Source organism: Mustelus asterias, unplaced genomic scaffold (assembly GCF_964213995.1).
Source record: "Mustelus asterias unplaced genomic scaffold, sMusAst1.hap1.1 HAP1_SCAFFOLD_102, whole genome shotgun sequence".
NCBI classification, from domain to species: domain Eukaryota; kingdom Metazoa; phylum Chordata; class Chondrichthyes; order Carcharhiniformes; family Triakidae; genus Mustelus; species Mustelus asterias.
The window spans coordinates 304648-320906 of NW_027590149.1; the positions used below are offsets into that span (position 1 = coordinate 304648).

General features: G+C 44.8%; 1 protein-coding gene across 1 annotated transcript in view; it reads right to left on the bottom strand.

Annotated features, from left to right (window-relative positions):
* Window positions 1–9172, bottom strand: part of LOC144484372 (NACHT, LRR and PYD domains-containing protein 12-like) — a 71849-nt gene extending 62677 nt beyond the window's left edge. Inside the window, exons 1-3 of the mRNA XM_078202894.1 lie at window positions 9093–9172; window positions 7198–7292; window positions 2084–2234 (exon numbers count right to left, since the gene is read on the bottom strand). Coding sequence (XP_078059020.1) covers window positions 2084–2234; window positions 7198–7292; window positions 9093–9172 — 326 coding nt within the window. The remainder of the gene's footprint in view (window positions 1–2083; window positions 2235–7197; window positions 7293–9092) is intronic.
* Window positions 9173–16259: the final 7087 nt, after the last annotated feature.

Sequence of the window (16259 nt, forward strand, 5' to 3'; positions counted from 1 at the left end):
GCACACACACAAACACATGAACACAGACACAAAACACACCTAGAAAAACGCACACACTCACACACAGTCACACGCATAGAGATGCACTCACAGAGACACACGCACACAGACAAGCACACAGACAAACACAAACACTGAGACACACGCACTGAGACACAAACAGACACACATGGAGACACAACACTGAGGCACACACACAGATACTGGGACACATACACAGGCGGGCTCACACGCACACACAGGTGCGCACACACACACACACACACACACCAACACACGCAAGTACAATCGCACAGTGATGCATACACTGACACTGAGACAAACACACAGCAACGTGCAGCACGCACAAACATAGACACATGCACACAAACAGACACACAAACACTGTCACACGCAGACACACACACATACATTAAAACACACCAAGACACACGGCCCGACAAACAGACAAGCACACACACACACACACACACACACACACCTCTGTATCAGTGGGCATTTTCTCAAGTCTGGATATATCCCTTCAGTCCCTCAAAGGGTAAACGTCCCTCATGAAAAGCATGATGGCTTTTTTAAAGTGGAGCCCCTGGTGGTGAGCAAGATCCCACAAGATGCAGTCAACAGTGTGGAGTGCGTTTTAAATGTGGTCAGTTTTTATACAGAGGTACAGAGTGAGGCAGAGTGAGGCTGGGACAGTGAAATCCCGGGACCCTCAGAATTAAATGGAGACCCTGTTCCCCCATTTAGGCCCCCCACACCTCACTCGAAGCTTTCACCGCTCCCTCTGCCTCTAACACACAACATCCAGCCGTTTCTATCTCTCTCCCTGATTCTTTTTCTCTGTCTTTCCCTCTCTCCCTTTCTCTGTTTCTGCAACATTACTGTCATGTAGAAAGCCACACACTTGTCCTCTTCACAGAACAGAATCGCAGAAACGGGAACATGCTGACAGCTAAAAACCCCCCTCGGTCCAGGAGATACCCTGAAATGAGAAATTAACAACCTCCCTTTCCGCAGTTGTCAAGTTTAGGAACTGTTTAAATCAATACATTCAGGAGAGACGTTGTTTCTGATCTCTTTATTCTGGGTTAGGTCAAGTTCACCTCTTGTCCTTCGCAGCTTCTCCTCACCCTGTCTGACCTCCTTGTAGAAGTAGAGCTCTGGTTCTTCTGCTCTCTCTCTCCCTGCGCCGCGCACATCCCTCCAATGCAGTTCATTCCTGCAGACAATTCCCCTCACCTCCTCCCCCCATGTCACATCTTGCTCTTCTTGAGCTGGATATCTGTCATATCTCTGCTCACAGGCCACCATGTTCCTGTCTCTATGGATTTTATTTTAACTGTTGTTTCAATCAATGTACTGAGCAATCGATACAAACGGATATTCCAGCATTTTCTTTAACTCTGTTCTGAATTTGGGCTGAGCGGCCACATAAATAAAGGTGTTTGTGCAGCAGCTTAAACTCTGCAGCATATAGGCGACTGACTCAAAGATACCAAAACCACTGCCATCTAAAAAGAGTCCTAGCACACCGAGCATATATAAAACATAGAATAACCACAGAATTATGAAGTTGCTGGATATGGCAAAGAGTAAAATAATAGACTTCTTTCTACTCTCCATCTCTGGGTCACTGTGTTTGTCTCCCTTGCTCTGACCCTTCAGTGACTTGCGAGCTCGGCTGGCCATTAAAATGCGTCGGAAAATCAGAGCGTTAAGGATCAGAATTACTGCGAATGGGATCATTGGAGTTAATGCTGTTGAAAAGTGAGTGAACCCCCGCCATCTAGGATCAGTGAAATAGATTCTCTTATTTTTACAGTACCACGATACATTGTTGATTACTTTACTGGGTTCATATCTAAAGTAACGAGGCACATTTTTTAGACAGAGTAGAATGGTTGTTGTTGCAAGAACCACAGCCGCAGTTTTTTCGGTGCAATATTTAGCTTTCAGCTTCTGGGAACCAATGGCGATAAATCGATCAAAGGTGAACATGACGGTGAACCAGACAGAACAGTCTATTGCTGCACGGCGAAGGACACTGACTACACTGCACACGGGTGTCAAGTCCAGGAAACACCGTGGGTAATAATAGAAGGTGAACCGCCGCAGTATGATCTCAAAGATAATAACCATCAGATCCCCGGCTGCCATGGCGACCAGGTAGCGAGTGGTGCAGCTGGAGAGGTCACACTTCCCCCGGAGCAGGACCAGAATCGCCATTAAATTAACTGTAGACAGAGAAGGGAACAGAACATGGAAATGACACAGCAACTCTGATTAACATATTATTTCATGGCGTAGGCACGCCTCTGATAAGGCCAACACTTTGTGTGAAAGCCCATGTTGCCTTTGAGAAGGTGATCGGCCTTCTTGAACTGACAGTGAGGTGGGTGATGGAGGAGGGGAAGAGTTACAGATAAGAATTCAAACTGAGGATGCATGAGTCCCATAGGTGGATTGCTTGGTTGGTATTGGGTACTTGAGATTTGCAGTCTCCCCTCTTAAAAGTGAATGTTGACTCTTCATTTGATGGTAACTATGACCTATATCGCCAATCATAAATCATCCACCTCCCCACCACCACCACCACCATTCGTCCCAATCGTCCTCTTACTATCCGTTATTCAAACTAAACTGTGATATTCTCTTACAGCAAGAAGCCATTATTTTATCCTGCTCTCTCTTTCCTTCTCTTATTTGACTTGTTTGTAAGTTCTCTTCTCTTTCGACAGTGAATCTGGTCCTTCGTCATGTTAACATAGAACATAGAACAGTACAGCACAGAACAGGCCCTTCGGCCCACGATGTTGTGCCGAGCTTTATCTGAAACCAAGATCAAGCTATCCCACTCCCTATCATCCTGGTGTGCTCCATGTGCCTATCCAATAACCGCTTAAATGTTCCTAAAGTGTCTGACTCCACTATCACTGCAGGCAGTCCATTCCACACCCCATCCTCCATATTTAGAACAAAGAACAAAGAACAATACAGCACAGGAACAGGCCCTTCGGCCCTCCAAGCCCGCGCCGCTCCCCGGTCCAGGATTGAATCCTGAATCCAGGATTCCCGCCCAATTTTCCAGCCTAACTACATCCTAATATCCTATCCACCGAGCTGTCCCTCACAGCTACGATGCTTTGTTCATCACAACCTATTTACTCACCCCCACGCCCCCATTCCAGACCATGTGATCTCCAGGGAGAGGCAAAAACCCAGAGTGAAAACCCCAGGGCCAATATGGGGAAAAAAATCTGGGAAATTCCTCTCCGACCCCCTGAGGCGATCGAAACGAGTCCAGGAGATCACACTGGCCCTGATCAGAAAATGCTTCCCAACCCTATTCATTTCCACTTCTGCTTTTCGAACACCATCTGAATTCCCTGCCCCCGAGACAGGTTCCCAACTATCCGCAGTCTCGCTCTGTACTGGCACCAGCAAGATGATCATAGAATGAAGCCTTGAAACGAAAAACAAAGAACAATTAGCCCGCGCCGCTCCCCGGTCCAAACTAGACCACTCTTTTGTATCCCTCCATTCCCACTCCGTTCATATAGCTGTCTAGATAAGTCTTAAACGTTCCCAGTGTGTCCGCCTCCACCACCTTGCCCGGCAACACATTCCAGGCCCCTTACTTTTTCTTACTTTTTCTTATTGAGCTTAATCCCTGTCTTTTTCGGGATACAGTGAGCTCTGCAACTGTTCTCTCTGCCTCTCCCTTTGCTGGGAATGAACGTTGACTGTGGCCGAATTATCCCTGAGATGATGATGGCCCATTCCAGAGGTGCTGCTTCTGCTGTTCACTGTTCATTGCAGTTGATCACTTGGACACTGCTGCGAGTAAACATAATGACTCAATATACAATTTTCAATGCCATTATTCCTTTCTACTTTAATAAAAGCAACAGTTTCAACAAACCATACCATCATTAATAAACCACAACACTTACAAATATTGATACATTCTAAAAATATTAATCAACCTCATCAACATTGAAACATATTGCCAAATAAATAGCCTGACTTCTTGCATTAATAATGTTAGAAATATGAAGAATTTACTTCCCTATTTTAATTAGTTTCAGTCGGATTAATAAAACTTTAAATAACACGAAAGTCTCACCATCTGTTCTGGCCCCACCTCTAAGTAAACTCCATCACCAACCATTTAACTTCGAACTTTCCTGCGATGACAGGAATTGTTTTAAGACCATAAGACCATAAGACATAGGAGCGGAAGTAAGGCCATTCGGCCCATCGAGTCCACTCCACCATTCAATCATGGTTGATTTCAACTCCATTTACCCGCTCTCTCCCCATAGCCCTTAATTCCTCGAGAAATCAAGAATTTATCAATTTCTGTCTTGAAGACGCTCAACGTCTCGGCCTCCACAGCCCTCTGTGGCAATGAATTCCACAGACCCACCACTCTCTGGCTGAAGAAAGTTCTCCTCATCTCTGTTCTAAAGTGACTCCCTTTTATTCTAAGGCTGTGCCCCCGCGTCCTAGTCTCCCCTGTTAATGGAAACAACTTCCCTACGTCCATCCTATCTAAGCCGTTCATTATCTTGTAAGTTTCTATCAGATCTCCCCTCAACCTCCTAAACTCCAATGAATATAATCCCACGATCCTCAGACGTTCATCGTATGTCAGGCCTACCATTCCTGGGATCATCCGTGTGAATCTCCGCTGGACCCGCTCCAGTGCCAGTATGTCCTTCCTGAGGTGTGGGGCCCAAAATTGCTCACAGTACTCCAAATGGGGCCTAACCAGTGCTTTATAAAGCCTCAGAAGTACATCCCTGCTTTTGTATTCCAAGCCTCTTGAGATAAATGACAACATTACATTTGCTTTCTTAATTACGGACTCAACCTGCAAGTTTACCTTTAGAGAATCCTGGACTAGGACTCCCAAGTCCCTTTGCACTTTAGCATTATGAATTTTGTCACCGTTTAGAAAATAGTCCATGCCTCTATTCTTTTTTCCAAAGTGTACGACCTCGCACTTGCCCACGTTGAATTTCATCAGCCACTTCTTGGACCACTCTCCTAAACTGTCTAAATCTTTCTGCAGCCTCCCCACCTCCTCACTTTTAATTTCAAACTCCCCAAAACTTCCCTGGATCCCTCTTCCTGCTCTTTCCTGGTAAGCGAGTGGCCCTGAACCAGGGTCTGGATCAATATTGTCCCTGATAGATCCTCGCGTGGCTCTTGTTCCCGCTTCCATTCCCCACTCTCCACAAGTCGTGGAAAACCTCATTCTTGAATCTGCTTTTCTCTTCTCCCCGGTAGGTCTCCTGTTGTGCTGAGCAAACTCATCTCATTCCACTCCCACAAACAATGTGATAATGTGCCATCGCTGCCAGACTGGTTGAGATGTTTCCACATTTGCTGTTTCAATGCCTGTTTTTCAGCACCAGCGGTATTTTACTTTAATGTTTTTGAGATCTTGAGGGCTCTTGAAAGGATGGGTACCAAGTGGGTGACTCCTCTTGGAAGGGAGACTACAAATGGAGGTCCCAAGTCAAAAGAAGAGTCCTCTCTTAGTTTTGGGATGTTTAGAGATTATTTCTATCAATCACCGAAAGTGAGTTGTCTGTCGACTCTGTTCCTCAGAAAGCCGTAGCTGTTGTGACACTCAATATATTCAATGCTGATTTTAGTAGATTTATTTGATCAATAAACGACTAAAGTGTTAGTGCCAGACGGGAGGAGATTCGAATTGAGAAAAAGTCATGTCATTCGTGATCTTATTGAATAGTGGCGAAGGTACTAATGCAATACTCCTGTTCCATTCTCACATGTTCTGATAGTCACAATCAGCACAATTTCCCTGTGACTCAGAGCCCAAATTTTGCATGGTCAGTGTCCCCTCGAGTTAGTTCCAATCTAACACACAATCACAGATACCTGTATCATAACTTTCCCTCAGAAACTTTCCGTGTTCTGATATCTAGTTCAACAGTCCCACTGTGGGACTCAAGAAATAATCGCTTTATAATTCATCGGAATTGTGGCCACAGATTGATTTTCCGTGCAGGAACACCAACGACAGCAATGACCGTATAGAATACTTTCTCGACCCAATCTATTGGACGATGCATTGTATTCCGTGTAGCGGTCTATCTCTCTGTATACTTGTGGAAATCTGCCTCTGATAAACTTTGAGTTGTTTTCAGAAAGTCTTTAACTTATACTCTGCGAATGTCCACGGGGTGTAGAAATTACATCATTATTCATTGTTTTTTGAAATTTTGAACAAACAGATGACGCCACCTGTGTTAAATCCCTGTTGTTCTGACCTATTTTTAGCTCTGTTTTTAAGTTGGAAATAAAGTTCCACGTCATTTCTCATGAGTGCTAATTTGAAGCTGCATTCACTCAAAGATGGTCATTTTCCAATGAGCAACATGACGCACATCTGTCGTTGTTTGGGGTGAATTCTCGCAGCCACCATATCCAATTCAGCAGACACTGGTCATCCTGCACCACATCAGAGTGTGTTTATCACCTTTACTGATCTTTCCTCGAAGAACATTTGTTATTCGTCATCATTGGTAAATTGACATTCGGACTCTATACTTTTATCCACACAGAATCTGAAGTTTTCTCATGTTATTTTGCAACGGTTTCCCGTAATTCTTGGTTGTCCCATGAATGACAATATCCGATGACATTGAAAGGGTCAGAATATGACATGTGTCTGTAAGATTCACTCTCTTTCCTCTAAACTCCCATTGGTATGGGCGCAAATTATTCAGTTTATTCTCAGACGACAACTCCGTCATGCCTGGAAACAGCCGAGTAAATTCTATGAACTGCCTGCAATGCAAGTTTATTACTGGATAAATATGAGGAATTGTCCGCAACAACTCTGGATGCGGCCTCACCAATGCACTGGCCTGTTGTAGCAGGAGTTCCCGAGATGTGAGCTGCAGTCCTATTGGAGTAAAGGCCAACATTCCATTTTTTGCTGTATATGTAAGATGACATTTCCTGATCCATGAATGAAAAAAACAAGCTCTTCTCCACTGCAATCTTCTGCAGTCCCCCTGCATTTAAACAACAGCCCGTGTTTCTGTTCTTCTGACAGTGTATGACCTACAATTGTCCCAGATTGTACTCAATATGACATTTCCTGCACATTCCCTGACACTTTTAATATCCCATCTGCCCTCCTCACATTTCCCTTACTCACTTTGTGAGTGTGAGCACAACTGTGTGCAATGCACGCGGCCTCATCATCTAAAACATTGGTCATATATCGACCTTCTGAATACTTAAGGAACCTTTATTTGATCACAGCGGCAAAACAATAGTTTTATCGTCCTAATTGGAGAGCAGTTATCCGGATTTCCCGTTTCCTGGTAGATGTTTTATCCTCTCTCGCTGCTAATGTATTACCACCAGTCTTGTGAGCAAACTTTTATCTGGCATGTTTTTTAATGGCATGGGTTTATGAGCTATGTACAATAGTTGAGTGATTCTCCTTTAGTCCACGTTGATTCTTACAGCCTCTGTGAGCATCAAGACATTTCTCAATCCTATTTTCCGCATCACAAAGTGATGCTGCCTCTGTTACCTTTTTCCGTAAGTATCTTGTTCGTCCTTATATTATAATGGAAATATTCAGTTTTTCAATCGCATGATTGATTCCAGCATTCTGTCCGAGGTCTGTGCTGGCACGTTACATTTTTCCATCTTATATGGATGATTGAATTGAGGACAGTGAAGATCGGAGGTCGAGATTCGCACTTAACACAAAGGTATGGAAGATAACATATCGTGAGGGGGGCATGAGGAGATTGAATATAGATCTAGAAGAGTTGTGTGTGTGCACAATCTGGAGGTGGAGAGTGAGGTAGGAAAGTGTGAAGTTCTTCTCTCTGGAAGGAAAAATCAAAAAGGGAATATTACTTAGACCAAGAACAGCTGCAGAATCCCAAGTTGTAGAGGGATTTGGGTCTTCCAGTGCATAAGTTGCAAGACGTTAGCACACAGGCTCAGAAAGTGGGTTAAAAGGCTGATGGAGAGATATGTTTAATTATCAGAGGAACTTAACATCGAATAAGGATGTTATGCCTTAATTATACAGTGATTGGTGAGACCTCATCCCTCATATTGTCGGTCTTACAGCATCAGGGTCCCAGTTTCGAATATGGGGTTGGGTGGCTGTGGGGAATTTGTAAGTGTGGGTTTCCTGCAGCTTTCCCCCAGAGTCCAAATATGAGCAGGTTCGGTGAACTGGCCATTCTATATTGTCCCTTAGTGTCTGTTCCAAGGTGTGTGTATTACAGAGATATCGGGGTAAGTACGTGAGTGTAAAGGGGATAGGGCCTCGGCGGATTCTCTGCTGGAACAGATTTATGTTTTACCTGCGCATGTGAATCACCGAGTATCACTTTGCAAAATTGCAACCTCACATTGCTCAGGATCACGGGTCAGGTCTGATTGTTGAAATAATTACCCAGAGGCCGCTGTCCCTTCACCAGATTCCCTTTATTTACAATCTTAGTTCCACTCTTAAAAGTGTTTCATGTACAAAGTCAGAATCCAGATCGTCAGTAGCCCTGACACTCCTCAACATATATACAGGCAAGGCTCCCTGATTGAGCAGACAATCATCAACTCAATCAGGGAGCTGAGACACCAAGAGACAAACCTCATGTGCTTCGATGAGGTCGTTACCCCCTCCCACGTTAAGTCCAAAGAACCTCAGTGCTTCACGCCCCGCATGCCTCCCTTGTCGTGTTTCGGCACCGGTCTGGTTCCGCCGACAGTGTCTGACATGAGTGGCGCACATCGAACAGTCACTCCTCTCTGATGAAGCGACTGCCAGAGTGTTGGTTCACTCCATTCTCAGGAAGCAAAGGAGTATCCGTGGCTTCATGTGTCCTGTTCATTTCCGGCTGCAAAATCCTAAATACGAATGATGGAGAGCCCGGTCCGGGGTGGTGGGCGGCTGGCCATAGCTGGCTTCGGCATGAACTGGGCTTTGGAAGCCTACACCTGGTCCAGACGATTTTTACTGGATGGCCTCACCCACGCATATTTTATTGGATGCCGGACCCCCTCAGACACAACTGTACCCTGCGGGAACCTTGGCGTAATTTTTCAGCCAGTACTTTTTCACCTGCCTCCAATTGTCTCCCATGGCTGCTGGTGCCATGGCCTCCGCTTTGAGCTTCTTGCTGCGTTTCCATTCTTCTATCACCAGTTTCAGGAAGATCAAAGGTGGAGTCGTCTGCCCGTGAGCAACTCCGCAGGCACTATTCCCATCATGGTATGAGGGTTTTCTCCGATATCAAGTAACATTTGGGAGAGTTTGTTGTCTATTAAGGCTGCGGGATGCTTTCTTTACAGCAACTTTTAAAGTCTGGACCACTCTCTCCACTAGGCTGTTCGACAATGGATGGTGTGGTGCCATTCTGATATGTTGAATCTCATTCATTTTCATGAACCTGGTGAAGCCCTGGCTGGAAAAGTGATGTCCCGTTGTCAGAGATCAGTACTTCCGGGATCCTTTGCTTGGAAAAGGAGGTGTGAAGTTTCTCTCCAGTTACCGCTGTGGTCGCCGGGTGCACGCTATGGATGTCCACCCACTTGGGATCGGTCGCCAATATTAATAGAGACATCGAACCGATGAATGGGCTGCATGATCCATGCAGAGCAGAGTCCATGGCCAAACCATTTGCACGGGTGTAGGCGAGCTGCTGGTGACAGCACTGCCCTAGCTGGCATTGTTGGCAACAACACACAAGCGCCACAATGTCCGTGTCCACTCCCAGCCACTCAGCATAGCTCCTGGCCAGCATCTTCATTCTGGACACTCCTGTGATTTAGTTCAGCCAGTATGGAACAGCGGTCCTGACACGGAGAAACCCATCGTGCCACACAGAGCAGTATTCCATCTTCTACAGTGAGCTACTCGCTTCTCCTCCGATCAGGATGGAATTGGTGTTGTACTGGTCTTTCCATTTCTCCCATCAGCACTAACTGTTTCACTTTTGAGAGGACCCAGGATTTTGCATCCAAAGTTCTGTTACGTGCAGCCACAGGACGGACATCCAGAGAATTCATGGTCATTCCTGTATCTTCTACTTGTGGCACCATCAGTGGTGTGTCTGCTAAAGCAGGCTACTCATGACCACTGCGTTTGCTACGTGGCCTCCCAGCCGGTGTTCCAACTGATAGTTGTAGTGGGAGAATAATATATCCCTCGGCTGAACACGGGCTGATGCTACCGGTAGCACCGCTTTGTCCTCTCAGAATAGTCGCAATATCGGCTCGTGATTGTTGACAATCACAAATGTCCACCAAAAGATGTATTGATGGATTTTATTTTGCTCCAAGTATTAACACCAACCCTTCTTTATCAATATGGGCGTGCGTTCTTTCTGCTCTGGCGAAGGTCCTGGAGGCATTTTTAATTGGATGTTCCTTTCCACTGAGCTATCTATGTGCTATTACCACCCCAAAGCCATACAGGGATGCTTCACAGGTTAGCCCAAACTCTTTTCTAGGATTGGAGTGTTGCATGACACTCGACGATGACACCTGTTGCTTTATTTTTTTAAAAGCCAGGTCCTGACGGGGTGATCATTCCCAAGCTTGACTCCTTTTTAACAGGTGACAGATAGATTCCTGGTTTGGTATAAATTTTCACAGCATCTCAGTCGCCCTGACAGTCCTCAATATATTACCTCAATCAGGGAGATCATAGTCTCGGAGGCCAAACTCATGTGCATCATCGAGATCATTACCGTTGTGCTTTCCCTGGGAACAAGGCAGCAACACTTTACCACCTGTATTGTCAACATGGAGGAATGACCAGTAATGTTGTTTGGAACAATTTCCAGTTATATTGAAGTAGTAAGTATAGATTCGTGTCACCTTGAGTAAATTTAGATTGGAAGCAAGGCCAATAATGATTTAATCATTTATACTTTTAGGGTTGGGTCTGTGATCTCTGGTCGATTATTTCCAGGTGGACTCTTCAGGTACACTGAAGATGGAAGTCCAACCGCGTCTGATAAGCAAATGTAACTCATATGGAATGCTGTGTCGGCTGATTTTCTCATCACCGGCACCTCTTATCCCATATCCAGAAAGGACTTACACATCTAAGATCCAGAGTTTTATTCTGTATAACCCCGTGCTGTACCTGCCTTGGGAATGATTGATGAGGACGGTGTCGATGGAGATTTACTCCGTATCCAACGCCGTTCTGTACCTGTCCTGGGAGTGATTAATGGGACATTGCAGAGCGAGCTTTACCCTCTATCTAACCCCGTGCTGTACCAGTATTGGGGATGTTTGGTAGGGACAGTGCACAGGGAGATCTCTACTCTCATTATGACCACACTCTAATCACCTGAGGTAACTGGCCACCGACGACTGCAGTTCTTAAGACGAGCAGCAGATTTTCATATTCAGCGCAGCACGAAGTGGATAGCTTTATTGCTGACGAATCGCACAATTTTGGTAATTTCGGACCTCCTGGATGTGTAAATTCAAAGCTTCAGCTTTTCAGCCTGCTGTAAGGATTGTTTTTCTCCAGAGCGTTCTGAATGTTTCCACCTTCATAAACCTGCTCAGCAACAGCTGCGTTTTTCTTTGTCGCAATGATGAATATATTCTGCACAAAGCAAATCTCAAACTGCAAGTTTCCTCATGATCGGAAATCTGATGCAATCCCATGTAAAAACATTTACTGTCATGTCGTTTGGGTACATTTCTCATCACCTGCATGATATGCTCACCCCAATTCCATTTGAAATTATTTTTCAGCTTAAAAAGCAAGATCTGTTCAGACCTTTCAGTCAAAATATTTTGAAATGCCACTCCTTCCCAGCTTTGATGTGTTGAAGTTTGAGGAGCATTTTCACCATTTGCAGGTCAGGCGCTCAGTTTTCCAAACTCATGGCCGGTGTTTCAGCGCGGAATTACCCGGAGCCTGTTGAATTTTAAATGTGGGGCTGTGGTTCTGGGAGTTGGAACTGCAGTGAACTGAAATATATTCCTGAATGGCCGTCAACCTAGATCTGTTTACCGGTTAGAGCAAGTCATAAATTATTGAAAGAGAAAAAAATGACAGCCGAACTCACTTTGTGATTGATGCATTTCCCTCTGTAACAGTCACAGAGGAGCCCCATTTCACAGGCCTCGGGTTACACTCGGCTGAACTCAGTTGTATTTACCTTGCGATTCCTCTCTGCAAGCAGATTATGTGACAACATTCTCCCAATGTTTTGGAATGAGCAAAAGTTTTCGGAGAAAATCTTGTCTTTGCAGCCACGGTCATCATAGAGTCATAGAGTCATAGAGGTTCACAGCATGGAAACAGGCCCTTCGGCCCAACTTGTCCATGCCACCCTTTTTTTAAACCCCTAAGCAAATCCCAATTGTCCGCATTTGGCCCATACCCCTCTATACCCATCGTACCCATGTACTACTACCTCAGGCAGCTTGTTCCAGACACTCACCACCCTCTGTGTGAACAAATTGCCCCTCTGGACACTTTTGTATATCTCCCCTCTCACCTTAAAACAATGCCCTCTAGTTTAAGACTCCCCTAGCTTTGGGAAATGATATTGGCTATCTGGCTGATCTGTGCCCCTCATTATTTTATAGACCTCTACAAGATCACCCTTCAGCCTCCTACACTCCAGAGAAAAAAGTCCCAGTCTATCCAACCTCTCCTTATAACTCAATCCATCAAGTCCCGGTCGCATCCAAGTAAATATTTTCTGCACTCTTTCTAGTTTAATAATACCCTTTCTATAATAGGGTGACCAGAGTTGCACACAGTATTCCAAGTGTGGCCTTACCAATGTCTTGTACAACTTCAACAAGACATTCCAACTCCTTTTCTGACCGATGAAACCAAGCATGCCGAATGCCTTCTTCACCACTCTGACCACCTGTGACTCCACTTTCAAGGAGCTATGAACATTTACCACTAGATCGCTTTGTTCTGTAACTCTCCCCAACGCCCTACCATTAACTGAGTAAGTCCTGCCCTGGTTCAATCTATCAAAACGCATCGCCTTGCATTTGTCTAAATTAAACTCCATCTGCCATTCGTCAGCCCACTGGCCCAGTTGATCAATGTCCCAAAGCAATTGGACTTATCCTCTCAGTCACTGCTCAATGAAGGACAGTCCCTCCTTTAGGAATTTTGCTTTTCTTCCCAGACGAGTTTCACTGTAATCAGCAACACACCGGAGACCGTCCTGCCACATTTTTCAAGGACATTTATACCAGCTATTATGTTTGGTCTCGCCAGCAGCTACCTGCCACTCTGGAATTTTCCTGATTATTCCTGAAAGGTGCTGTATTTGTGTCAATTGTTTGCGAAGCCAGTTATTAATTTGTGCAGAGCGCCGCTGATGGATTGAAAGCAGATGAAAGAAAGGAATGGGCACAGCTGAAATCGAGGTGACTGCTCCGCTATATAAGAACACAAGAACATCAGAACTAGGAGCAGGAGTAGGCCATCTGGCCCCTCGAGCCTGCTCCGTCATTCAATAAGATCATGGCTGATCGTTTTGTGGACTCAGCTTCACTCACGCACTCGTTCAACATAACCCTTAATTCCTTCACTGTTCAACAATTTATCTATCCTTGCCTTAAATACGTTCAATGAGGGAGCCCCAACTGCTTCACTGCGCAGGGAATTCCGCAGATTCACAACCCTTTGGGTGAAGAGGCCCCTCCTCAACTCAGTCCTAAATCTGCTTCCCCTTATTTTGAGGCTATGCCCCCGAGTTCTAGTTTCACCCGCCAGTGGAAACAACTTCCCTGCTTCTATCTTAACTATTCCCTTCAGAATATTTTATGTTTATATAAGATCTCCCGTCATTCTTCTGAATTCCAATGAGTGTAGCCCCAGTCTCACTCTCTCCTCATAAGCCAACCCTCTCAACTCTGGAATCAACCTAGTGAATTTCCTCTGCACCACTTCCAGTGCCAGTATATCCTTTCTCAAGTAAGGAGACCAAAACTGAACACAGAACTCCAGGTGTGGCGTTACCAGCACCTTTTACAGCTGCAACATAACCTTTCTGCTTTTAAATTCCATCCCTCCAGCAATGAGGACAAAATTCCATTTGCCTTCTTAATCGCCTGCTGCACCTGTAAACTAACTCCTTGAGATTCCTGCACACGGACACCCAGGTCCCTCTGCACAGCAGCATGCTGCAATTTTTTACCATTTAGATAATAGTCCATTTTGACCTCACATTTCCCAACATTGTACTCCATCTGCCAAATCCTCGCCCACTCACTTATCCCTTTGCAGACTGTCAGCGTCCTCTGCACACTTTGCTCTGCCACCTATCTTAATGTCATCTGCAAATTTTGACACACTACACGTGGTCCCCAACTCCAAATCACCTATGTCAATCATAAACAATTGCGGTCCCAACAATGATCCCTGAGGCACACCACTAGTCACTGATCGCCAACTAGAAAAACATCAATTTACCCCCACTCCTTGCTTTCTGTTAGTTAACCAATCCTCTATCCATGCTAATACATTACCCGTAACACCGTGCACCTTTATCTTATGTAGCAGTCTTCGGTGCGGCACCTTGTCAAATGCCTTCTGGAAATCCAGATACACCACATCCACAGGTTCCCCATTGTCCACTGTACATGTAATGTTCTCAACGAATTCCACCAAATTAGTCAAACATGTCCTTCCCTTCATGAACCCAAGGTGTGACTTACCAATGGGACAACTTATATGCAGATGTCTCGCTATTTCTTCCTTGATGATAGATTCAAGCATTTTCCCTACTTCAGAAGTTAAGCTAAGCGGCCTATCGTGACCTGCCTTTTGTCCACCTACTTTTTGAAACAGTGGCATCACATTTGCTGTTTTCCAATCTGCGGGAACCACCCCAGAGACCAGCGAATTTTGGTAAATTACCACTAGTGCATTTGCTATGTCTCCCGCCATCTCTTTTAGTTCCCTGGGATGCATTCCATCAGGGCCAGGATCCTTGTCTACCTTTAGCCCCATTAACTTGCCCAACACTACCTCTTTCGTGATAATGATAGTTTCTAGGTTCTCACCTGCCATAGCCATTCTATTATCAGTTTTTGGCATGTTATTTGTGTCTTCCACTGTGAAGACCGACACAAAATACCTGTTCAAAGCCTCAGCCATTTTCTCATTTCCAGTTATGACATCCCCCCTTCTCATCCTGTAAAGGACCAATGTTTACTTTAGCTCCTCTTTTTCGTTTTATACATTCATAGAAACGTTTGCTATCTGCTTTTATATTCTGAGCTAATTTACTCTCATAATCCATCTTACTTTTCTTTATAGCTTTTTTCGTGGCTTTCTGGTGACCTTTAAAGATTTCCCAATCTTCCAGGTTCCCACTAATCTTTGCCACTTCGTCGGCATTTTCTTTCTATTTGATACCCTCCTTTATTTCCTTAGATATCCATGGCTGATTTTCTCTTTTTCTACAGTCCTTCCTTATCACTGGTATATACCTTTTGCTGAGCACCGTGAAAGATCGCTTTGAAAGTCCTCCACTGTTCCTCAATTGTCCCACCTAAAGTTTTTGCTCCCATTCTGCCTGAGCCAACTCCTCCCTCATCCCTTTGTAGTCTCCTTTGTGTTAGCACAAGACACTGGTATTGGATTTTACCTTCTCAAGCTCCATCTATAGTTTAAATTCGACCATACTGTGATCGCTTCTTCCAAGAGGATCACTAACTGCAAGATCATTAATTATTTCCATCTCATTACACAGGGCCAGATCTCGGATAGCTTGCCCCTTGTCGGTTCCATTGCATACTGTTCAAGGAAGCTATCGCAGAGACATTCTATGAACTCCTCCTCAAGGCTGTCCTGACAGACCTGGTTTGACCAATTGATGTGTAGATTAAAATCCCCCATGATAATTGCTGTACCATTTTTACATTCATCAGTTATTTATTTTTTATTTCTTGCCCCACCATGATGTCATTATTTGGTGGCCTATGGACTACACCTATCAGTGACTTTTTCTCCTTACCATTTCTAATTTCCACCCAAATGGATTCAACCTTTCTTTTGCATAGAACCTATATCATCTCTTAGTGCCGCCCTGATGTCATCCTTAAATATCAGAGCTGCACGGCCTCGCTTACCGTATGTGTACCGCTGTAGAGCGGCAAAGGTTTGATCAAATGTTATTGACAGCTTTGTGGCAAGAACTGTTCAAATATGGACAACCTTTCGAAATGGGAGGAGG